The sequence below is a fragment of the Pangasianodon hypophthalmus genome, chromosome 3 (assembly GCF_027358585.1).
Source record: "Pangasianodon hypophthalmus isolate fPanHyp1 chromosome 3, fPanHyp1.pri, whole genome shotgun sequence".
Lineage (NCBI taxonomy): Eukaryota > Metazoa > Chordata > Actinopteri > Siluriformes > Pangasiidae > Pangasianodon > Pangasianodon hypophthalmus.
Genome location: NC_069712.1, coordinates 20,331,062 through 20,357,341, shown reverse-complemented (window position 1 = coordinate 20,357,341; position 26,280 = coordinate 20,331,062). Strand labels below are relative to the sequence as shown.

Genomic DNA, 26,280 nt, shown 5'->3' with positions numbered 1-26,280 from the left:
CAGTATAAAATTAATGTGGGTTTTTTTTTTTTTTTTTTTTTTTTTTTTTTTTTTTTTTTTTTTTTTTTTTTAAATAAAGAAAGTGAAAGTTTTCACTTTTTGTGGCCTATGCCATGCATACACACAGTTTAAATCTACTATGAATGATCTATCTCCGTTTAGCAATGCAAAATCATCCAATAATAACTGAATATTTTGGAATAAAAAATGTTAATAAAAATGTTTAAAAATGGAAAGGAAATCTTGACAACCCAAGTGCATAATCCTACAATGTGTCTGAAATCACCGTCTTACACACTCATTCACTATTTACTATATAGAGCAGTGTGTATGCCATTACAGAGAGATACAGAGCTCTGAAAGATACTCGGGAAAAACTTTATAGTAGCCCAACCTTATATCAACAATTCACATGTTATAAATCACCCAAGAAACTACAAAAATGCAGAAGTAATAAAAGCAGTGTTCTGTATTAAACACACCACTGCAAGTACCTGTTGGCTTTAAGCCTTTAATATTTTATTTGTATTGGCTGCGCCGGTATCCATTTTGACTTGTAAACGAGCTAAAAGAAATCATTACACATCGTATGGAAGTGTGTATCAGTTGTACACTGGATTTATGGTGCACTAGTCTAATAATATAGTGAACTATCCAGGGAATATCATTCTACTGAGAATTCAGATACAGACACAAAATGGCTGCACTAGCTGATGAATAGGGAATGAATTCAGACATGGCACATGTGTGTATGCATGTTGGGATGTGGTACTTATGTGATCCTCAGTAAAATGGTGGTGGGAGGACAGCTTCAACAGAGCTAATCATAAAAGAGGTTCTGGATTTACTTATTAGTTCAACTTTTTATGTTTTTGTTTCTTTCTTTTTTTTGTTTATAGATTTTTCTTTGAGAAATGTAATGACTTACAAAGGTAAGGAAAGATCTGGTCTGTGGGTCGTTTTGCATCACAAAGCCATTAACATACATTTCCTGGGGTGCTTTAACAATCGGGGTCAGAGACAAGTTAATTTGCTTTTCTCTTTCTAACTTGGTGCTAATGGGTGAATTAATTTTGCTTGTTTTGTGGATGTAAAGTGTTTGATTAATATCATACAACTGTTTTTTAATGCCTGAAAGTAGTTGTGTGATATATTGAGTTTTGGATTGGGCTGCAATCCACTCAAGTATTCAAGTCATTAGTATGGGTTGGCAGTTTACACCCGAATAATATTTCCATCAATTTGACGAGTGAAATATGAAACCATGGTTCAGGTGTGTTATTGAGAAACAGTGTCATCATAGATAAGACTCTTGTTATTACACCACTTTATTGTTCTCAGTGCTGATGAGTACGGAACAAGTCAAAACTTTTCACAGAAAATGTAATTGTGTTTAGTGGTACCTTCTTTTCCTGTGCTTAAAGTGAAAAATAACATTTCAAAATGTAAAATGTTTTGAAATGTTATTGTTCGCTCAAATACAACCAATTATTCCCCAAACACTTAATGTTATTTTGTATAGAAAAGGAAAATACATGGATTACATGGAGAAATGACATATAAAAGTTGTGCAAAGTGGTTTGAGAACCTCTTTTATAGTAATTGCATGAGATTGGATTACTGCCTAGCTTGCTTCTCCCCAATCATTTAACTTCACTACTGTGTTAGCACGTAACTGTTTCCTGTATGATGCATGTTCCTTTCCTGTAGGGAGAACCTGATTAGCATCAGTGAGCTCATTGCTGTCATGAGGCAGATCCAGAGCATTCCAGAGCACAAGCTGCTCAGCATCGCCGACGCGCTGGATGAAAACAAGGATGGCAAGATAGACATTGACGATGTTATCAAGGTAACAGTTCATGCCAGGATAGGGGTGGGTGAGATGTAAGGAATAAAACATGACAGGATGTGCTGTTACAGGAAAATAATCAACAACGAGGTTGTGTTGGAAAACATAAACTTTACTGTGACTAAGAGCTGACAGTGGAGACTCCATCCATAAATGTTCAGAAGGCATCTTCTTAAAGAAAGCTTCACCATATCAACAGTTACACATTATTTTTAGTAAGTAAATTTTATTTATAAAGCACATTTAAAACAACAAAAGTTGACCAAAGTGCTACACACAGTTAAGAGCATGTAAAATATACAGTAGGTATTAAAAAAAAAAAAAAGAAAAAAAAAACACAACATATAAAATATCTTTTCAATTTGGTCACCTGTCAGTTCCCACCCATCAGTCAAGTCTTCCCTATCACATGACAGGTAGCAGCTAAAATGTGATTCCTCCCAAACATGTGAAACCAGCCAGTGTCATCTTTTCAAATAGCTGGGAGTGTAATACACTCAGAGGAAGCGTTATCTGCCCTGTTCTCCATACACGAGCTCATAGACTCTGCGATTTGCTAGTGTTGCTGTGATTGCCAGGGGAGAGAGTATGCCATCCCTCCCATCCATATCTCAGAAAAATGCATTGTGAAAGTGTATTGTATGTATTGAAACAATATACTGTACATATGCTGTGATACAGTTTTCATTAAGCTTCTCATTATTTGATCTCTTTGTGCGCATGTGTTTGTGTGTTTGTCTGTTTGTCTGTTTTAGGTGGTGGAGCTGATTGATAAGGAGGATGTAGACATCTCCACTGCGCAAGTGGCGGAGATCATGTTGATGCTGCAGAAAGAGGAGAAGCTGGTGGAAAAGGAAAAAGCTAAGGAGAAGGCTGAAAAGGAGCAGGCAGCTAAAGTTCAGTAAAACTAAGTTCATCGTGGCAAGCTAGCATGGAGCAGGAAAGGACAGAGGAGCCACTGGTGCTGTAGCCACTGGTTTCATACTTGAAAAATAAGAGAAATTAAATTATTTGTTGAAAAATCCCAACATTCATTTCACCATCTAACCATCAGCTGGCAGTGATGTCATTTCATGTGAGCTGACTCATTATTTTTATTTTGCACAATTGCACCATCATGGTTGTCATCATTCCACTGCCACTGCTGCCATTCGGATTCATTTATTTTGTGTTATTTTATTTAAACCAGACCCTTCTGAGTTGATTTAATTAGCAGACGATGCTGAATGTAGCTCAGATGGCCTGTGTGTGTGCTATTGTATTGTATGTCCAGAAACCAAAGTAAATTTGAAACGGTACTAAAGAACTCAAGGTCAATATGCAAATACTACGGACTGATCAAGAGGTCAGCTCTTGCAGTGAGCAGAGTCTCAGCTATGGAATTTTACAATTTTTTTTTTTGGCAATTACTCTGTTGTGGCCTTGAGTGAACAAACATTCACCTAATGACAGTGATTTAAAAAAAATTACCTTTATTGGTTAAGTATTACCCAGCTGAAATTCCTTCCTTTAGTTAACATATTAACAGTGTTTCCTTTCACCTGTTGATGAAACCTGGAGTTTTGTGGACGTGTATATTAGCAGTTTAGTTAACCTTGGAACAAATGCTAGCTGTAGACTCCTAATTCAATAGACTGGAGTTCTTTATGGAACTGTAGAGGATAGATTGTGAGAATTGTGCTTTGAGTGTGTGAGTGTGTGAGTGCGTGTGTGTGTGTGTGTGTGTGTGTGTGTGTGTGTGTGTGTGTGTGTGTGTGCGTGCGTGAGAAAGAGGGGGGGGAGAGCGAGAGAAGATGGAGTGGGCTCTTTGCAGTGCAGACAAGTTTGGTGTATCTAGGCCTCGGCTCAGACCCAGTATGGTGAGGCCAGTCTGGGTACAGTCGCTTCAAGGACTGGGTAAACACTCGCACCATACATGGAGAGGGTAGCTAGCAGATACAGACACACACATTGTATTATGTCAGCATAACATAGTTGCACAGGGCACAGCAGACAGTGAATACATCACTCCCACTCCTAAACATGTCATAGAGAGAGAACAGAGTGTCTGACCTGAAAGCACTGACTCTGTGTTGCATCAGAGAGACAGTTGGAGCTCTGTTTTGGAGTCAGGGTGCCTTTTTCGCTTTGCGTCTATAAGCTTCAGCCAGGCAGCAACCAAGGGTCAGAGGTCAGCCTTTACCACAGTAACCACCTGTATTTATGCAGCTTGTGTATCTGCATTTGGGCCTTAAACCACATAAATTTATTGCACATTAAAATCTCATTCTGATGTTTAAAGGGAGCAAGAAATACTGATTTACAATTGCACTATCTGTATTTAAAGCTTTTTTTTTTATTATTGTTTTGAGGTTGTGATTCAGACTCAGGAATATTTGTGTAATGGGATGCAGGTTAAGAGAGAAGTGGAATGGTGGGTAGTGTAACTGGAAGAGATGGAGCATCTTTTGTCAAGTGGCAGGAAACTATATTTGGGTGAATGACCCAGATTTTGAGGAGAGAGTTATTATGGTATTTCTCTACCCTAAAGGTGCACTACTGTCCGTCTGCTATAATATGCAGTCACGTGGTCTGACCAAAAGGTTTTTCAAAAGATAGTTATTGTTGACCTTAAAATTGTGCAAATTCAACAGTAGTAAGCTGACGGAAAAGGCAGGGTGAAACTGTCCAGGAAGTAACCACTGTATACTTCATCCAAAGTTTGTACTTAATTTAAAACCAAGTAGAGTTTATTTAAAAGAAGAATCCAGAGCAATAGCTATATTATTATTGAAAGATTCTAAGTTCATTTTTGTTGTCTGCTGGTTAGGCTAATCCCAAACAAGGGTACTTGTTAAATCTCTCTATTGGCTCTTTAAGAAGATTAGCTAGTGTAGTATTGTATACAGAAATATGGCCCTACCATGAGGAGAGGTGTCCAAAAGTAACAAAAAAAGGATATAGTGTTTAAAAAAAGTTATTTGCCATGCCTAATTTGCTGTGCTTTAAAAATTCATACAATTTATTGTTAGCCAAAAACTGATTACGTAAAAAAGAGGAACCTGTTAAAGCAAAATCTTAAATTGAAAATCAACTCCTAAATCCATCTGTTCAAATGTAATTGCAAATGTCACAGTACCTGTTGTTAAAAATATGTATGCAAATTGTTGAACCCTAGTAGTTATTGTATGTCCCTGTATGTAATAACTGTACAGGTGTACAGTGGATTGGCTTTTAGTGATTAAATTCAATGAATTTATTTTCATATTACAGAGTTTACCAAATATTTGAAAGGTGTGTAGCTCGATGATCTATATAGTTTTTTATTATTTAAATTAAATTAAATTTAAATTTATTAATTGAAGCACAAAATAAACTTGTTGATGAAAGGTGAGATGAAGTTGTTGGTACTGTATTTTAAACCATCACAAAACTGAGTTTGGTTTTCTTTTGAGTTTTTATTGTCATAAAATATATATGAAAAAATATAGCTTTTAATTTTGCCATGACTAATTCTCATGTAAGTATACATATTCTGAAACGGGTCTTTCCAGTTTGAATAAAAAAAGGTATTGTGATTCCTGGGAAGTGTTGTACCATTTCTTTTTCATTATTATTATTATTATTATTATTATTATTATTATTATTAATTCATAACATTCAACCCATATATTTTCTTGCTATTTTTGCTTCATACGTTTCTTCCTTTTGAATTTGTTTCTCCACCTTTATGCCTTACAGCTTTTCCTTCTTAATGTCACTTATTATTCCTGCTTATATATTATACACTCATGAGCACTTTTTTAGGAACACCTGTACACCTACTCATTCATGCAATTATTTAATAAGCCAATTGTGTGGCAGCAGTGCAGTGCATAAAATCATGCAGATACTGGCCAGCAGCTTGGGGTAATGTTCACATCAACCATCAGAATGGGGGAAAAAATGTGATCTCAGTGATTTTGACTGTGGCAGGTTTAAGTATTTCTTTAACAGCTGATCTGGGATTTTAATGCACAACAGTCTCTAGAGTTTTCACAGAATGGTGCAATAAAGAAAAAACATCCAGTGAGCGGCAGTTCTGCAGATGGAAATGCTTTGTTGATGAAAGAGGTCAACGGAGAACGGCCACATTGATTCAAGCTGTCAGAAGAGCTACAGTAACTCAAATAACCACTCTGTACAATTGGGGTGAGCAGAAACATTTCAGAAAGTATAGCACGTCGAACCTTGAGGCAGATGGGCTAAACAGCAGAAGACCTTGTCGGGTTCCACTTCTGTCAGGCAAGAACAGAAAGCTCAGGCTGCAGTGGGCACAGGTTCACCAAAACTGGACAGCTGAAGACTGGAAAAACATAGCCTGATCTGATGAATCTGGATATCTGATGAGGATGGTAGGGCGCTAACAGCATGAAGCCATGGACCCACCCTGCTTTGTGTCAACAGTCCGAGCTGGTGGAGGTGGTGTGATGGTGTTGGGAATCCCAATAGAATGGTAGATTCGTAGCATGAAAGTGCACCTGAAAAATTTGCAGGAATTGCCTGACCCAATCATGTCAACGTGGACCAGAATCTCAAAGGAATGTTTCCAACAACTTGTGGAATCCATGCCACGAAGCATTGAAGCCGTTTTGAGAGCAAAGTGAGGCCCTACCCAGTATTAGTATAGTGTTGCTAATAAAGTGCTCAGTGAGTGTATATTCCTGCATGACCCTGCTTATAAGGACCCTCTGTATCAGAATCACCTGCATGCTGCTGTAGACATAAAGCTCTGCAAAGGAACTTGAATCAAGTCTTCTTCTGAATGCTCCAGTCATGTTTCAGTCACTGAAGGCTAGAATTCTGCATGTTATGATAATTCTGTGAAAGCTGCTGTTACTGAACTTTAAATTGGCTGACATGTAAATTTTCCTCGTATTGGTGCTGTATTGGGGAAACTGATCAGGGTGTAGGCAGGAGCAGCGTGTTTCTGAAGTGCTAATGAAAAGAATGGTGTAAAGACATATTATAAAGGGACCAAAAGAAAATGTGATTATGCTTAATGATAATCATGCTAGTAAGAGAATGGTTAGGGATACTCAGTTTGCTGGTTAATGCAGGCATGTTGCTATCTCACGTTTGCACTCTAAAGCTAATAATCAGTGTTGTGCTGACGTTGGTGGTACGGCAAAATTTCTCCATGTTGGTCCAAAAATATACATGACTTACTGCCACCTGAGACCCCTTCTGTAAGTTCTGTCCAGTTCTTACAGCCCAGTTTAACATAAATAGGCAATAGCCCCTACTTCAACATAAATAGGCAACTTCATCCAAAAGAACAAACAACGTTGTAGCTGCTAAAAGCTGCAATGTTAAGTACATGTAAAAACATAGAAGCACATCCAAATAAATCACTCTGTTAAAACAACCAATTTATTTACATAAAACACTAACATCTGTAGCATATAACATTTCTTCATTCTCTGTCATGATTTCCCATTATGCTTTATAATTAGGTCTCTAAAGGTAATGTAATGGTTATTGAAAGCTCAATTAACTCTACATATGCAAACATACTGTATATGTAACTGTAAAAGTATATACACTTTTATAAAACTATACAGCTGAAAAATTTTAAAGATGGTGTAAAGCAGATTATCTAGGTCACTGTCAAGGTTTAAATCGTCCTGTGACACAGTGATTTGCTTAAAAAAAAAAACAGACATGGAGGAAATCACGTTTTACAAAGAAACTCATCTTTCAGTGGGATGGGGGGAGCTGATTTGCCTGGATATTATAGCAATGCATCTAGCTCTACCTCTCAATGACGTATTCACTCACCCAAACCCTTTCCACAATTGGACTGTGGTGCCATCTGTAGTGATACCAAAAATATACAGTGTTCTGATCATATGCCTTGTTTCCTGATTATGTGTGTTATGATCCAAAAAATATACACCGTGGACTTTTGGATAATGAATTGGAAAATCACTTTTGCAAATGATTACGAATCAATTAGAAAGACTTGAATCATATTTGGGGTAAACATGCCATCTTAGATCTTGATCCTTTAAGAGTTCTTTGGTTTGTCCCTCTGGGGGGACTCTTAAAGGTTCTGTATAAAAAAATATTCTGTGTTTTCACATCTGATAAAGTTCCCTTTAGAAAGTGAAGAAACCTTGAGAAACTCTTTTTCTTTTCTTTTTTCCCTAAGAGTGTGCTTATATAAGCAGCCCAGTTTAAAGACAGATTTCAGTTCAGTACTGGTGCAGGTCAAAGCCTCGGTTTTTATGTGGGTGAAATGAATTATGATTATAGATTTATTATTACCTTACCTTACCTTTCATCAACCGTATAGAATTATACGGTTGATAGCCTTCTTAAAAGTATACACAACATTGAGAGATGACCTAATTTGACACAGTAAAATATAAACCTAATTTAGGCTATGTCTGTTTTCACTGTCTTCAAGACAATGTGGGCTTTTGCAAAATAGGATTTTGTAGTTTTTACAAGGAGTATTTTTTTAATGAAATTGCTAAAAGCAATGTGTTGCTGAGAAAAAGATTTTTCTAAAAGTAAAAGTCCTATCAGAAAGCAAACCCCGAGGTCTGTAATGACAGTCATTTTAAAGCCACTTGAAACTGTTTCCTCTGAGAAATAATATACCATAATATAGTAATAGTATATGATTGTACATTTTGGCTTTATCGTGTGAATCTACTCTAATTTGAACAGTTTATCTTGTAGCATATCAAACCATAAGCATTATTTCAAGGCTGACAGAGCAATGATAATACTGCCAAATTATGCACGTTTGCACTGGTCAAAATCAGTGCACACAACCTTTACATGACAGAGACAAATACCAACTTGGGTGCCAGACTTATCACGCATGTCTCCAGCTGTCTGACACACAGACTGACTAAATGATTAAAGGAAAATAATAACCTGTGCAGACTTGATATGACGGCGCTACATGACTATACACTGTTCCAGTAGATATAGTGCACTGTATGTGAGGCTGGTTAAGTGCTCTGCAAGTGGCTTATTTCTCATTTCTGAAACCGCAAATTCAACATCTCTGCTTCCCTGTAAAGCCAAGCTCTGCTGGCTGGCTCTGTGGATAGTTTAGATTGGAGGTGAGCAGTGTATAGTGTAATGTTAAGAGCTTCCCTGCAGTGTATATGCTGTTTAAAGGATCGTTGCTTAGATGACAGAGTGGTGAGAATGTATCTATGATTCTGTAAGAAGTGAGACATCTCATGCTGAAGTTCCTGAACATAGATTGAGTGCTTAGTCTGTGTACTCACGAAGCAATCTTACAATCTGTGTTCGCTTTTGTGCTCTCACTTTCACACACACACATTCTCTCCTCTGTCTGTCTGTGAAGAGGCTGAACATGTCTGGGATGTGTTGGGAATCCCTGGGCATGTGCAGCATATGCAGTGTACTTCTACTGGTCCTGCTTGTCTTCACATCTCTCCTTCCTTCTTGTCTTCTTTCCTTGCTCTATCCTCTTTTGATCTGTTTAATAGCCAATCCTTTGCTTTATACAGTGCACAGTAATGTTCGGTAATGTCTTAATGTAGTAAACACAGCTGGATATGTAACAGTGCAGTGTTGTAATTGTGCATACCGTATGTGATAGTGAGCTTATACACTTGGTAAGGCATGGAATCATACTGCATCTGACCACAAGTTTGTTTATTGTGTAAGGGAATACATTCTGACATGGTTTTATATGTGTATATCCAAATATATATGTATGTTCAACCTCTACACACTGATCTAGGACTTCTTTCTTACATGAACAAAAGTTATCTAAGATCTGCATAAATTATACATTTCATAAATTGTGAAATATTTGCACTTAGATTGAAATGCTAAAGAAATAGCACTTTAATTCGCTCAACACTAAGCCACCTCGCTGTAGTGATGTAGTTTAAGTTGTATTAATGTGTATCATTTAGTACTGTACTAGGAAATTTATATTCATTTTATTAATGCTTCCATTAGATGCAGATGGCTGGTGAATGTACCTCTGGATTATGGACTTTTTTAAACATCTGATCTTTCTGAACAGGTACAGTGAATATACAGACTAGAGCTACAACCACAATATTATACGCTGCTGAATTATACAGAATTCATCAAGAGCATCTTATGTCCAAAAACAATGACACGTCCTTTTCTGTTGTTCCCAGTATCATTTTATATTAAACCACAATAAATCAGAAGAGTGCTTGAGATTTTGGCTGCAAGTTTGTTCTTGTAAAGGCAGAGTCAACCCAGTGTGTTTCTGACATGGTGGTTTAAGAATGTTAATGAAGCAAACGTTTACACGGACTGTACACTGTTGACACGTTGCTTACGTCAGACACATTCCCATTTTAATCTCTTCTAAATTTAACTCTCTGCGGCTCACTACAGCGAGTAACTGTATTTTTAAATGTGTAACAGGCTGCTTCATTATGTGCTACAATGTTAGAAACCTGAAGAAATGTTTGATAGAGTCTCAGGCATCAAAGGAGATGACGAGGTGATGTGGTGGCATTTAGTCCCATTTTTTAATGGAGTTACTGATAAACTGTTCCATTTGAGGCACTAGGAGGCAGTATGTGACATCATATGACATTAGTAAACCCTTAAATCACAGGTTCCCTATCTTAATGCTAGAGTACCCAGTGTCCTGTCCCTATATTAGTGTTTTCTCTGCCCAACACACAATTAATCAGCTAATTAACAGCCCACCCTGAGTTGATGGTGGGTGTGTTAGAGCAGGAAAAACACAAAACATGTGCAGCACATAGGGTACTCCAGGAACCTGGGAACCTGCGGTGTAGAGGGAGGCTTACAAACAGTTCATAGCAACAGCTGGATATAGTCTGACCTGTAAGACCTACAGTTTGCACCTATATGTTTGGCTTATATAATAAACTGATTTGTGAGTACACCCACTAATACACTATTAAACATATTACTGCACATCAGTGCACAGACGATAGGCATGACTGATACTACTTATCTTACCAAATACCAAATAACACCAAGACTAGTATCCTGAAACCAGTACCCTGAAAAGTCTTCTTGTGAATAAAAAGGGTGAAATTGACCATTTATATCTTGACAAACATGAATATCAAGAATTATATGAGATGAAATAAATAATCTGAGGTTGTTTGAATATAGGCCCTGTTTAGTTACAGAAATAAGCCATATACAGGGAGGGGAAATAAATATTAGGACACTCTTTTTTTCTGCAATATACTTATAAATATGAAGAAAATGTATGTATTCATAAGCACTACTAAAGATATGTTTGAAAAAAAAATTTATAGGGAAAAAATATTCAGACACCACAAATGACCAACATTAGTATAATGCTACAGAGCCATTGTTGGCAATTACAGCTACAAGATGTGTACAGTAAGGAGTAATTAACTTTTTGGCAGCATTGCAGTTCAGTTTTGTCCCATGCCTCTTGGCAGATGTATAAATTTCATAAATAAAGTCAGGAGATTGGCTAGGCCATGCAAGCACCTTCACCTCCTTTTTTAGAAACCAGTCTTGAGTCGTTTTCACTGTATGTTTGGAGTCTTATTGAAACATCCTTCTTCTTGCCAGATTCAGTTTCTTTGCTGATGAGATTAAACTCTCCACTGATATTTCCCAGTACATTACTCCATTCATGTTTCCTTCAATGACATGTAATGCTCCAGTACCGGTTGCAGAGAAGCAAGATATGGGATATCATTATGCTCTCACCTCTGTCCTTCACAGTTGGAATGGTGTTCTTGGGATTGCATGCGCAACCTTTCTTTCCACAAAAATGACATGTTGATCATTGCTAAAGAGTTCTATGTTTGTCTTTCATTCCAAAAGAGTTCTGATTTGTCTAAATACTTGTCAAGATGGCTCTAATTTTAGCAGAGGAGTTTTGCATGGGTTGTAGGAACAGAGATGACGGCAGTGCAGTTCGTTGCTTATAGTTCTCCGTGTAACTGTTGTTCCTGCTGCTTTCAGGTCATCTTGCAACTCTTTTCAAGTGACTGCTGGCTACTCTTTTTATTCTTTCTCTTTTTTATCTTTCTTATCATTAGTTTGAGAGTATGTTGTAAGTTGTTTTTTTCTTAATATAGTGTCCGAATACTTGGGGTCCCTGGAGGAGTAGTAGTTAGGCCACAGCGCTCTCACCACTGCGGCCAGGGCTTGATTCCTGGCCAGGGAACCGACCCCAGCCACTGGGGTTGATTGCAACAGGGCGCTCTCAGCGCCAGGCCCAAGCCCGGATAAAATTGGGGAGCATTGTGTCAGGAAGGGCATCCAGCTTAAAAACTGTGCTAAAATCAAAAAATACGCAGACCAATGATCTGCTGTGGCGACCCCTAACAGGAGCAGCTGAACAGTGTCTGAATACTTTTCCCCTATCAATGTTTTTGTTTATGTGTATGAATGCTTCCTTTTTTATTTATATTTACATATAAGTGCAAAGTCAAAAGATATTATGTTTGTAAATTTGAAGTGGATATATGCAAGTATATTAAATAACAAAAACAAAAGTGTCTGAATACTTGTTTCCCCTGACTGTATATCCTTACAGTTAGGGTTGCCAACTTAGTGTGAACAAATCCCTGGAGATTTAAAATTTTTTTCTTAAATTGTATAATATTATTTAAATAGACTATTACAAACCATTTGCCATTGATATTTAATGATGTTTGAAATGAAAATCAGAGGAATTTAGACATTTTGTAGGCTATTTTAAGTTTTGGTTTTGGGCTGCTTTTGTCACACAGTCCTGGCAACACTGGACACTGGAGCGATCAACCTCATATGTAACTGTAAGCAAAAAGACAAATGACATTTTAACACTTTTGTATTTTTATGGCTTCAGGTTCAGTTTGCATATTTTAACTTTAGGACAGCAGGTTACAATCTGTTTTGTCTGTATTTGATCTGATGTCTCTCCCACTCCTGTCTTGTACAGTGTTATACAAACATCTATTTAAGCGATATTGCTTTTATACAACAGTTCTATAAACAAGAAATTAATATTGAATAAGTGACATTTCAGACACAATATGGCCAAATGTTCTGTTTATTTTTGCTCTGCTAGTGGAAATAGATCCTGAAGAAGCCACACTCACTTTATAGCACTTTGGCTAGCTCACATTGATTTGTACATTCCCATTAAAGGTGCTTCTGGTAAAATTAGTGTCTTCATCTGACAGGTGTGCATATTTTAAATCATAAGTTATATTCCTGAAGAGTATCATTTGCCATGTCCACTGATGATGCCATGTCCTCTAAAACTACTATAGTAACTGTTTCAATCTAGGAATTGGAATTTTATGTGGTGAACACAGACGAGTGGCATGATACACACACTGAAAAGTCTCAGTGTGGTTATAGAAAACATAGGCACTCTTGGAACACTGCTCGACCAATCAAATTAGTGGACCAGAACTAACTGTTGTATAAATTGTAAGTAGTGTGAGTGCAGGAAATGATTTCTGCCAGCCAATCCTCCCAGTAACTCACTCTCGTTTATGTGTGTATTACTGTGAGTGGACATGTTTTTTTATTTTGGTGGGGACCAAATGTCCCCACAAAGATAGGAATATCTGAAAGTCTTGACCTTGTGGGGACATTTGGCTGGTCCCTACAAGGAAAACTATTTTCTTTTAAAAAAAACTGAAAGAGCCAGTTTAAATGAGCCAAAAGACTGAAGGAGCAGTACTTCCCATCTTGCACATCAATATTATTTCCAACTTTTTTTTTTCCACATTCTGTTTCAAAAAAATAATTAACACACGGCATTGATATTCTTATATTAGGATTATATTTTTTAAAAATAACCACCAGGATCTAAAGTATCTATACTTCAATATCCTTCTCCTAGCAGATGGACTGATAGAAAGAAAGAAAGTAAGTCAAGGTATCATTTAGTTACACACAGGTATGACAAGTTGGATGACATCATTACTGGCTGTCAGCAACAAACTGTCTAACCACACAAAAATTCTCTCTCTCTCTCCTTCTCCCTCCCACCCTCTTTCTCTCTGTCTCTGTCGAGCCGTCTTCTCTCCACACAGTCAGTGTACAGTCTGCCTACAATAATATTGTTCCTCTTCCTCCTACACAAACACATCCCCTCTGCGTTCCCCGTTCCCCTCGGTTACCGTGCGTCGCCACGGCGCCTGCAGTCACCAGAACCCTGGCAAGGCGGCCGGGAAACAGAGCTGTCATGCCAGTTGCTGCGGTCAGCAATGGGAATGCTTATTGGCTGGTAAAGATGATCTCTGAGTCATGAGGATCCAAAAAAACTCGAAAAAAGTACGCGAAATCTATGAAAACAAACAGCACTGGTTTGAATAGAGGAAAAAACCCACAAGCTTCACTTTGTAGGCTCTGAGGTTTCCTCCGTGCTCCACTCTGAAACGCTGGGTTAGCAAAACACGCTTAGATGGAAGAACTATTCTGGCAGTTTCTCTGTATCCCAAACCCACACTGCTACGCACATATAAGATGCTTTGTGTAAACTCATTATAGAATTCCATGCAGACCAGAATTCAGGGATGGTCTACAATATAGGTTTGAAATGGCATTAGAACAAGAGCAGAGGACTGGGTTCTGATGGGGGGGGAGTCAGATTTGAGCCTTTCTGCCACTTCAACACAACATCAGTGTAAAAGTCGTGCTGGGACACCAATATGTTTGGGGATCTGAAGAGTCAGCATGTCATGAATGAGGATGTGGCCCACACTTAGAAGGGATTGGCATTAGTTTCATGTTGGCATTTTGGCATGGAGAGGTCAGTAAAAGGCAGGCGTGTGTGTGTGTTCTGTTGAGCAGGTGTTGGAGAAGCTGTTCTTTACGAAGGCTGAAGCTGGTGCTGATCAGAGAACTGAGAGAAGAAGGGAAAGGGAAAATGACTGGTGTAAAAAGGATTTCCTGGCTGGAAGACATCTGAGTACCTCAGGACTAATTACAATTCTCTGACAATCTAGTGAAAGAGTAGTACATACATACATACACACCCACATACACAGACCTAGGCTACTGCTGCATGAATGTATGACAGTGTGGTAGTAATTCTCACCATAGTGGGAGTCTATAGATGGCATATACTTTGTCAGTTTGAGTTTTTTGACAGCCATCACACATGAGGTGTTCAGACAGATCCTAGACTGACACAGTAATTGTGTGTGTGTGTGTGTGTTGTGTGTGTGTGTAGGGGTGGGTTAGGGGGGGTTATCTGTCATTTTAAATTCCACTGAAATTCAGAGGACCAACAAACAACTTGATTCTTGAAGCATGATACTTTTTTTGGTGTCTCAAATCCAGTGGAAAATATCATACCATTAAATATGACTTTGCTTCATAGAAATACTTAAGTGTTAAAGTCTTTTGGCCATATTGTTGCTGGGACAGTTGTTTGTTTAAAAAAGTACTCCAGGTTTTAGTCTAAGGGCAGTTGATGGTTGGCCAGTAGATGTTTTTGTTTTCTCAGAAGAAAGAATTTGTGGTTATGCTTTACTAACACAGTTGTAACTAACATGTTAACTAACTAACATGTAGTTCAAAGTAAAAAGTAAGTAACTGTAATTACTTTTTACTGTATTGCTCCAGTTTTTTCCCCATAAATGTTAAATAAACATCTCCTAATAAAAAACTTCACCTCATTAAAAGAACTACCTTATTAAACAACAACCCATTTTAAAATCAGTTTAGTATTAGGCTTAGATTATGTGGAGCATCCACTATACAAGACCTTGTGTGTGAACTGTTACTAAAGAAGCAATAATATATTTGAATGAATGCATTAATATTAACCTATAGTTCATGTTACAGCTGGAACTACTTGTGCTGTTATATGAAAATTATGCACACTTTCTGACCAATCAGATTCGAGCATTCAGCCGTGCTGTGGTATACAACTACATAAGAGCTTTGATAAGACTTTCTCTAATGGCTGTCTCATCCTAAGACCATTATTGTTGCATTATAATGGTTGTAATTTGACTATTAGGTTTTGTAGTAACTTATTGTCCATGCTTGTGCTTCCATCATTGTGCTTCCATCAAAGTTTCACAGTATAGGAAAACATGTGACAAGTATTGTCTGTGATAATTGTCGTGCGGTAGACGGAAATTACGTTGTAAATTGTTAATGTATTCCTTTAAATATGAATCCATAATTCAATAGTTAATAATAAAATGGCTAAAGAAAAAACTAGACTGTTATGCTCTTTATGTATTTATGATGTAGAAAATGAAAGGAGTGTTATGCTATGCCAAGTTCCTACGATAAAGCAGTGTATTAATCACACAATGAGTTTAAACCTTTGAGATGTAAGTGTGTGTGTGCATGTGCATGTTTGGGTGTGTGAGAAGGGGCTCAACAGAAAGTGATGTATGTCATGGGTGTCATCTGTAACAAAGGGCAAAAATGAGGCTGAATGGCAATAGGTAATTTTAATCATGCGCATGTGCAGGTCAACAGCAAAAGGCTGTGGGTGTGTGTTAGAGCGAGTGAGATTTAGAGTGACAGCTCTTGTCGACATCTCCATCTCGGTCATAGCTGGGTGTCGCCATCCTGTCACAGACCTGAATAGGAGGTCACAGTGGGCCATGTTCTTTGGCCTGGCCAGACTAACTGCTTTTGTCCCCAAGCTTCCCCTCACTTCTCCTTTCCACTTTGCTCTTTTTTTTCAGAAGGCTATCTCAGTGTGAAAAGCATGAAGAGCACCATTATGCGAAACTGCCTTCCCAAATTTTCCCTATATCATTCCTCTGCCTCATGTCTGAGCAAAATTGAAGCCTTGCCTGCAGATTCAATCTAAGACATGCACGCAGGCACACACACACACACAGATGCACGCAGCTCAGAGATATATTGTCCATTGGTTGTATTTGTGATTTCAGAGTAAGAGTAGAAGAGTAGATCCTCTAAGCCAGGGGTGTCCAATTATTATTATTTGCAAAGGTCCATGTGCTGCAACCAAGCAGGAGCCAGACCTGATTCCGCCAGTTTAATTAGTTGATAAATTGACTCATAGGTGTTTCTCCTGCCCTGCTCTAAGCCAAGTTGTAGGCGACTGACAGCTTCATAGAACTGGGGAGAGAAGGAGGGAGGGGGATTGATATCTGAATAAGTGTCCCAAGGGTATTTGTTTTTTAACCTCGGGCTGCAACTGTCCAGCCCTGTGTTTCTTCCTGCCATGTTCAATCCAAAACTTCCTACAAATGCACTTCTCTGGTGATCCTTCAACACACTCTGCCAAGCAATTCCCAGATGAGGGAAACCCCAATCTCTCACCAAGCAATTCTGGCTAGTCTGTTATTCCTACAATGATACAACAGATTTTATCACTTCTTAGATTAGAATGTAAACTAATTTGGTCTTATTTACATGCAACACACAAACACATAAGCAGAGTGGAGCCTGAGGCTGGTGTTTGGCTTGCTAATGATCAGTGAGTTTTGGCTTGTTTGGTGTATAGGCAGGGCTGGAGATGGACTGATTGATTTGGAAGTGATTGTGAAATATGTGTAAAGGAGATTTTCCTCCAAGGGTATTGACCCTTGAGTTAGTTTTCATTCTTTTTTCTGGACACAAGTCTGTTTGCAGAAAGAGTCTGGTATATTTGGTTAAGTAGGAAAGCTGTTTTTGAATCCAGGGAAGCAGACTCTAGTACACTTGAACATGGTAGTTTGGGGATTGCTTCAAAGTGATTGCTTTATTAGTTACTGTTTCACATTTTACAATGGCAGGGAATATATTTTGTGTCTGCATATGAAATAGAATGGTCTTTTTCCTAGTTAAATGAAGCAAAAAAAAAAAAATCTTTAAATACAATTGACTACAACCCCAAACCAAGTGAGCATGTCTGACTGAAAAGCTTCAAACAAACCGCTGAGCAATGTTGAGCAAAGTAAAGAAACACAAATAAAATCAATAAATGTCAATTAAATAACATTAATAAGTACAATAAAGTGATGTAGCGATTATCTTCTGTTTTGCAAAGATTTCACACACAGCAAAAGTGATATATAAAATCAAAGATACGATCTGCCATTTGGAAGGAAATTGTCTGTGTGTAAACAAATCTATGATGATTACACCTCCACCCAGAGGAGCCTGAAATTGATCCCGGGTGCATGACTGGAGTGTAAGAATTCAAATCAAGTGTTGACACCTTTGCTCAGGCTGCTCAAATGGTCAAACAAAAACCAGTGACTAAAAATAAATCATTTTACTGGGTACTAGAAACGTTTGCATAATGTTTGAAAGTGTATACTATGTTGAGTATTTCTCAGAAATTTGCACGTGGTTTTGGGATGCAGCAGTGAGATGTGATACTGGACAGCTGTCTTATTAGTTATATCATTAGGGTGCACAGCTGAGCATTGAGAAGTGGATTATCTCTCTATATCTCTGTCTCAGGAAGCATGTGAATTATATACATATGCGATACATAAGGACGTCAGCTCTGTTCTATGCAAAACAGAGCTGTGCTTTTATACAGGGATCCGAGACCAAACACAAAAACTAAACTATTGCTTGTTCCATTTCTGTGGTATTCGTTAATCACTTCTGCTGTAGTGCACTTCCATATTCCCACCATCTGTTCCCTTATAACCACCTGTTATAGTCTTATGCAACTTTAAATATGTGTGACAGAATGACAACCAATATTAAGTGGTAAGGCAGGTTATGCATGAAACCTTGCTTTTTCTTCACAGTGCATCTCGTTGTAGGTCCTGTAAAAATTACAGAAGTCCTCAAGTGAGTTATTTTGCTCTCTTGCTCTCTCTTTCTGTGTACCAGCTAGAGTGGGTGTGTGAAAACTCCTTTCATGACGTGGTTCAGTCGTAATGGAGTTCAAATGCGTCTTTCCGATAAATGCACAGGAAGAGTAAATATTTGTCCCTGCACAGTTTTGACAAGGCTTTCCTTCTCAGCAGTCACAGTGCCTCATTCACTGACTCACTTCCCTCTCTGTCTCCGTTTATATCTTCAGTTTGCTGTCATAAATAACACACACTTAATTCTATATGTGTGTAAGTGTGTGAGAGCAGGTGTTTGTGTGAGTATGAGAGAAAGAGAGACAGGATGTCATTCTTCACTTTGCTGGTGAGAAATAGTTTTCCTTCCTGCTGAATAATGCAGTGTCAGAATAGCCAATCTCTGTGTATGATTGGAGCAACAGCTGCTCACACTCATACACATACATTTACTCACACACCAACCTATAGACATGCCGGTCTCATCCTCGGTCTAATGTGCTAAGATTAAGTTACATAATGGACGCTCCTCATGGGCATCTCTCTCTCTCTCTCTTTTTCAGCAGAGTTCTCTTATTTCTCATAGCTGTCCTCCACCAACTGTTCTCTTCCCCTTTCTCATTCTCTGCGTCTGCGGGATGTCTTTCTCTCTCTGTTTATTTGGGTCGTGTTGTTGCGGGTAGCTGTATCAGACTTGGCGGGTATGAAAGCCAATAAACAACAGACTCTGCAGGAGTGAGGGTGTGTAGGCTGGACCAGCTCTGCAGTGTCCCACCGAGCACTTTACTTCCATCACAGCCAATCTCCTAGACTCTCAAAATCTCAGCGGAGGAGCGGTAATTAGAAAAACAACTAGTGAATTTAGAAGGAGAGACCTGAAAATTAGACTAGCCTTCATTGAATACTTGCATTTCAGCTTGAAGACATAATTTCTACACCAGACATCATCTAATCAGATTATTTAAAAATTTTTTGTTACTGCGCGGCACAATGACACAGTGGGTAGCATTGCCGTCTCACAGCTCTAGAGTCCTTGGTTCTCACTGTTAGTGTGGAGGTTTACATGTTCTCCCCATTTTTGGGTTTCCAAAGGTGTCTCCGGTTTCCTCCTGCTGTCCAAAAACATGCAGGTATGCAGATTGCCTATGAAAAATTACCCCTAGGTGTGAATGTGTGAATAGTGCCCTGTGATGGACTGGCATCTCTTGTGGGGTGAGTTCTCCCTCCTTGCACTCAGTGTTGCCAGGTTTGGCTCTAGATTCAAAAGTTGCATAGCTAATAAATAATCACTAAAATAAATAAACTGATATGTTTTCGAGACAACACTGCATTTCAGTTAAACAATGCAGAGAACATGGCCATTTTCAAGCTTTTTGAAGACAAGGAAAAGAAAAAAACACTTACTTGCTTTTATTCCTAGGTACACACACAGTTAGTAGCTATTTGTTTTATCTTCTTCTTTTCTTTATATTAAAAGAACACAACTTTTGCTATCTTTATTCTTTGTTATGCTAAAGAACAGATCAATGAAAATGCACGTAAACAGTTTTAAAAGTGTGATAATCCTTCTGTCTGCTTAGGATAATTGGAGTGATTGTATTTGACATTAGGCTTATCCAGGGGAAATGCTGACCTTAGAGGCTAATGAAAGTCACTGTTCCTGACAGTGATATCTTTACACATGCTGTAAGCATTCAGTTTCTCAATTTAAATATGTATGAGTATGTTGACCTTTAACCCTTATCATATACAACTATCTTATCCACTTGTCAGAATTTCCTGTTCATTTTTCTTCATTTTATGTTCAGAAGCTTTGACAGAGTTGAGGTATGAGAGAAGTGCAGTGGCAATATCAGAAGGTGCAAGTGAGCAATACAGAATTTGTATTGGATCTACCCATCTTATATCTACTTATTCTATATCTACCCATCATATGCGTATATCATTACTGTGAAATAACAATTTAACAATGAGTAAAGGGCTTGAACCTTGTGGTACTGGAACATATCTCAAACAATCTGTGTCAATAATGCTGGGACTGATTTCCCAGTGGAGTAAACTACTGCAAATTATAGTACTTCACTATTCTGTACCTCAGTTTATCAGTCTCTTCTAGTCTCTATAGAGAGAGATAGAGTAAAAAATTGGATTATTGGTGAATGGAATATTGGATTAATGTCTGAAATGCAGTGGGCATGTGTCCCCAAAGGATAGGAACAAATGTCCCCATAAGGATAGGAATACCTGACGATTTTCCTTGAAAGGACCAGCCAAATGTCCTCACAAGATCAAACTATCCTAAACAGCTATTTGTATGCTTTATTTTTCAAACAAACAAACAAAATAACAAAAGAGCCAAAAGGTTTCCTTTTGGTTATGTCAGGGTTAGATTTAACTGTAGGCATAGCATTAATTAGCTGCATGAATAATTATGTGGATGGAAGGTCCTCACAAGGATAGGAAGATATAAAAATAAGTGTGTGTGTGTGTGTATACATGGGTGTGTGTGAGCGAACAGGCCCATGTTCTCTGTGATTCTCTTTGATTGCACTGTGCTCTTTGATCTCTGACGTCCTCAAGTGCTCCTCCAGCTTTACTCGTTGTTTCAGGGCAGAAGCTGGAAATAGTCTAATGTAACTAATATGCACACACACACACACACACACACACACACTCTCCCATGCCATCTTCCTTCTGACATCTTTCCCTCTTTCCCTTTTTTCTCTTTGGGAGAGAATGATGAAAGGGTAAGATTTGAAAGTATCAGTGTAAAGGAAAGCGCAATGACCCCAGGCCTTTTTTCTGTCTGATTTTTATTGATCTTTCTTTATTTTACATTAATATCACTAATGCTCTTTATGCACATCATAAAGTACATACATACTTATATAGTACATACATACTTATAGTCATGTAGATGTTTTCATGGGCACATCATTTATTAATTAACAAAAACAAACAAACAAACAAACAAAAAAATCACTACTTGGTACCTAATGGTGCTAACCTATGACCTATATTACCCTATATGTGCTTATTCTTCAGGTATTAATCTTAAAGTATATTATTCAATAACTACTGATTAACATGAAAATGATCATAGCAGGTCCTGGGATTTTCAAGGGTTAAAGGGAGAATTTCTGTCTAAAAACATGTTGTCTTTCTATGGTGCGTTATGTTAATTGTGTTTAACTATGATCCCTATTACTATGAAATTAATTAATTAATTAATTAATTAATTAATTAATTAATTTTACTATAAAACTGTCTGTTATAATCCAGACCATGACATTACTATGGCTTCACTGTAGTATGTGTATTAAATGTAGTAGTAATAGCAATAGTAAAAATAAGAGAGACATACTGTAATAACCTGGTATAACTACTGTTTGCAAACCATAGCTTTATATTGTCCAAAAAAAAAAATGCATTTTAACACCAAAACTGTGGTTATTTTTTCCTTTCTCTTTAATGACAAATTCTAAAGAGTGAGTTATGGCTTAATAGGAAATCTTGGCTGTCTGTGTCCAGCACTCAGAGTCTATCAGCGCTAACACCTTCACTAGTTCTGAGGTCACATCTCCACAACAGTGTGTCTGTATGTGGCACGCCATAGCAGATGCAAAAGAGTGGATGGACTCTGAAAACATCCAGCTGAGGCACCTGCCAAGCTAGTGTGGTTGCTAGGCAACATTCTCTCTGTCTTGCTTTCTTTTTATTCTTTCTGTATGCTGGGCTGTTCTGCACATAATCCATTTACAAACCTGGCAATAATGTTTAGTCTGTTTTTTTCCCCTCAATAATATGTTTGTGTGAGAGTGGGAGAATTAGAGAGAGGAAGTATGTGAGCATACTTGGTGGATATAGAAGCTATATTAGTGTAATTAAGATAACACATCTGGTGTGGGAGGTATATGGGAAGGTAACAGAGAGAGCAGCCCATGCCTGAAATAGCACAGCACAGTGGGTGTGACTGCTAGTAATGTACAGTTCATTGCTTAATGACCATATAATTTTAAATTACAATTCAAACTACAGGTTCCTTTAAAAGTACACAACCACAATGTGCGCACACACACACACACACACCTCACCCTCATAGTGATTCACAATGTTGTGGAGGCAGTATAATATGAAAAACACACAAGACAGCACACTATTTTTTTTATTATTATTAAATAATAAAGTCCTTATTTAAGTACTTCATTAAGAGGTAGGCCTCAGCTGTGCAGACATCTAGGGGAAGTTCATTCCACCACCTAGGTGCCAGAAGAGAGAAGAGCCTTGATGCATGCCTTCCTTATACCCTGAGAGATCGCTAGAGGATGGGATGGAACGTGTTGCAGTGCAGAGTGTGACAAGTGCTTTAAGGTAGATGGGTGCTGGTCCATTTTTGGCTTTGTAGGCAAGCATCAGTGGTATACATCTGATGCAGGCAGCTACAGAAAGCCAGTGGAAGAAGTGTAGCAATGGGGTGGTGTGGGAGAACTTGGGAAGGTTGAAAACAAGTTGTGCAGCTACACACACACACACACACACACACGCACACACATTCTGTACATGTGTATCAGATATAATAGGAGATAATGATATTAGATGACACTGAGACATAAACCGCAGATGTTTCAACATTTTGACATTCTGATAAATCAGTGTGAAGATTGTGCTTCCTCCTGAGCTACTAAATGCATAAATAAATTTCCTTTGGTTAGAGACTCATCTGGCAGCTTCATAGAGGAACAACTTTCGCCAACATTGTGTGTGTTATCAGCTTTATAGCAGGCTCTCTCTTTCTCTCTCTCATACACACACACCCTTACAATTAGAATTACAAAGAGAAACTGGAAAGAAAAAGAACAAAATTGGATTAACAGGTATGAATTGTTTCTCATTCTTTTTCTTTTCACTGAGTGTCCAGACTTATCTATAGGTGCTGTGTGTGTGTATGTGTGTGTGTGTGTTTGCTCGTTCCAGATGTGCTGATTGATCACGCTTGGGCCGGTTTGGCACAGGGAGAATGGCATTCAGAGAAAGGGAGGCCAGCACATTGTGTGCAGCCGTTCATTTTTAAAGACAGCTGGCACAGAGACACACAGGAAGGAAATAGTGGTGCAAAAACTTTTACTGTTTCCTCCCTCCTTCTCTTTCCCTCCCTCGTATTCGTCCTCTCTCTTTCTCTCCCTCTCTTTCTCTCCCTCTGTCTCCCTGGTTCTGTTCTGCAGGAAGCGCATACTGAATGGACTCTATTGAGTGACCAGCTCTGCCCCAACAACAGTTGTCAGGGAGAGGGACCCCTGTGAGCATGGACCCCAAAACCCCACACACACAACCCCACACACCCCTCCCATGCCCTTAACACTGTCCAGAACAAATGAAATGCAAACGAAAAAAAAAAAAATGCTCACAATACACCAAGTCTGGAGAGGATTGATTGAAAAGCAATAGCACAGGCTTGTTCTGCCATCAGAGAGAACATCAGGACAGATATAGTGATCTATGCTGTGTCTGAATACACTCCTTCTCTCACTCATACACTATTTACTATATTCTGTATACAGCACTATAGTCAGAGAGACACTACAGACAACACTACAGAAACTGCAAAATATAGAATTATTAAAAGAGATTTTCTGCATTATATACACATTTGTCTTTATTGCTCCTTAAAAATATTTACTTAGATTTATATAGGAACATAGTGGCTCCCTTATCCATCCTAAGTAAAGCTGAAAGAAATGGCTCTGCTCTAGTGTGGAAGCAGTGTACATCAGTTGTACAATGGATTTTCAGTGCACTATGTGGCATAATATAGGGAAATATCCCAGAAAATGATGTTGGCCAACTCCAAATTACTGACACAAATGACCAAAAAATGTACTATTATGTAACAAGGAACAAATTCTGACACAGCAGAAGGAACAATAACATGAACAATAACATATTAGAACAAAGGGATTAAAATAAATCATTTATGTTACAGTCGTAAATATTCAGCTGTACTGAATTCAATTCAACCGTACTGTAGTATGATTATTGTAATCAACACACATCTCTGTTAAAAGAAAAATTATTTAAAATTATCACAGCTCACACCACATGCATGCTGCTTAAAATTCCACTACCCCAGTGTAAAACGCCTTCCGGCATCCCTGTACATGAAGGATAAATAAAGGATAGCATGGATAAAATCTCGCATCTTGACTTTATAGATAATGTAGATTTGTATGAGTGTGTGTTTGGGTGTGTTTGGGTGCTAGCAGCATAGTGCGACATCCACTGTGTGCTGACGAATTCCATCCCCACTGATCTTTCCTGCTTGCAGGAGATGTGATCTTTTTTCCAGTAATCTATCTTGTCTTTTCTGACAGTTAGGATGCTTTACACTGTGTGTCTCTTTTATTTCTCTCTGGCTCTTCCATCTAGACACACACACACACACACATACATACATTTGTACACTCTTGTGAGGACCTTCCACTGGCATAATTATTGATACGGCTAATTAATTTTATGCACCTAAATCTAAACTTAACCTTAACCTCACTAACCAAAAGCAAAAATGTGAGAGTTTTACTTGTGGGTACCAGCCAAAGTCCCCACAAGGTCAAAAGTGTCAGATATTCCTATCCTTGTGGGGACATTTTGTCCCTATCAGGAACAAAAACATGCTCACATACACAAACGCACACAGCCTGATACCTGTCTCCATCTTTTCCTTGGGCAGCATGAGAGGCAGGTTGCACATGTGGAAGTAGTCTTGTCAGTAATAATGACTCCTAATTTCACAGCAAATAAGTCGACAGTACTTTCTTTGAATCACACTCCATTTGCCAGCAGGAATAAAAACAGCAGCATTCCTTCCAGTCAAACTGAGCTCAAATAGTTCCTGTTATCAACCGAACTGCCACTGAACTGGAGAACTAACCAAATCAAAGTCTTTACCTTTTACGGTGAATAGCTGTTTAAAAAAAAAAAAAAACACCACACACATACCATGGACTGCATTCCTCTTTATTAATGAGAGTGCTACTTGTCTTCTTAGAGCTTCGTTCCTTCCATTATCTCTTCCTATTTCTCGCAAACATTCACAGCAGAGAGCTCATTAATCCATTTCCCCTTGTCTCACTGAACTAAAACACACAGCACTAAATTTGTCCAGTTTAGTTCATAGATTAAGTACTGTATTTAGCTAGAACCTAATGAAATGTCTATGTTAAGACACTTTAGGTATAAGAGCAAATACTGCAACTGATTGGAAACTGCAGTAGAATGACCCAGTATGTTTCCAGACTGAAGCTCTTCACCTGCTGAAGCTTCACATCTACAATCTTTTCATGCCTACCTATTTAATCTCTTTGTCTTTCATCTCAGTCTGAAGTTTGTGTGCTGTTTTGGTTACAGCTGATGATTTGCTTTGGTCTGCGAACTAAATAGTTCACAGACACATGGCACACTAATAGGTCAAACCAGAAACAAAGGATATCTGCATGCTGGAAGTGAGATTGCTGCACATCACTGTGTTGTGCTGCTGTTCATCATTCAAATAGCAAACAGAAAAGATGCCTAATCGTGTGATTTTTATAGAGATCTTTGGTATAAGCGTGTATTGATATGCACAGGAGAAGGAAGGAAGTCTAATGCACTGCTCTTTCATACTCATCTAGAGGACTACTCCAGGTA

The 26,280-nt window shown here is 38.2% G+C and overlaps 1 protein-coding gene across 2 annotated transcripts in view; it reads left to right on the top strand.

Annotated features, from left to right (window-relative positions):
• letm1 (leucine zipper-EF-hand containing transmembrane protein 1) overlaps positions 1-10,057 on the top strand; it is a 40,518-nt gene extending 30,461 nt beyond the window's left edge. The window contains exons 13-15 of one of the 2 annotated variants that reach the window (XM_026936636.3): positions 900-932; positions 1,711-1,849; positions 2,605-10,057. In XM_026936636.3, the coding sequence (XP_026792437.3) occupies positions 900-932; positions 1,711-1,849; positions 2,605-2,754 (322 nt within the window). In that variant the 3' untranslated portion in view covers positions 2,755-10,057. The remainder of the gene's footprint in view (positions 1-899; positions 933-1,710; positions 1,850-2,604) is intronic. The other variant, XM_026936642.3, reaches the window with a different exon arrangement.
• The last annotated feature ends 16,223 nt before the right edge of the window (positions 10,058-26,280 follow it).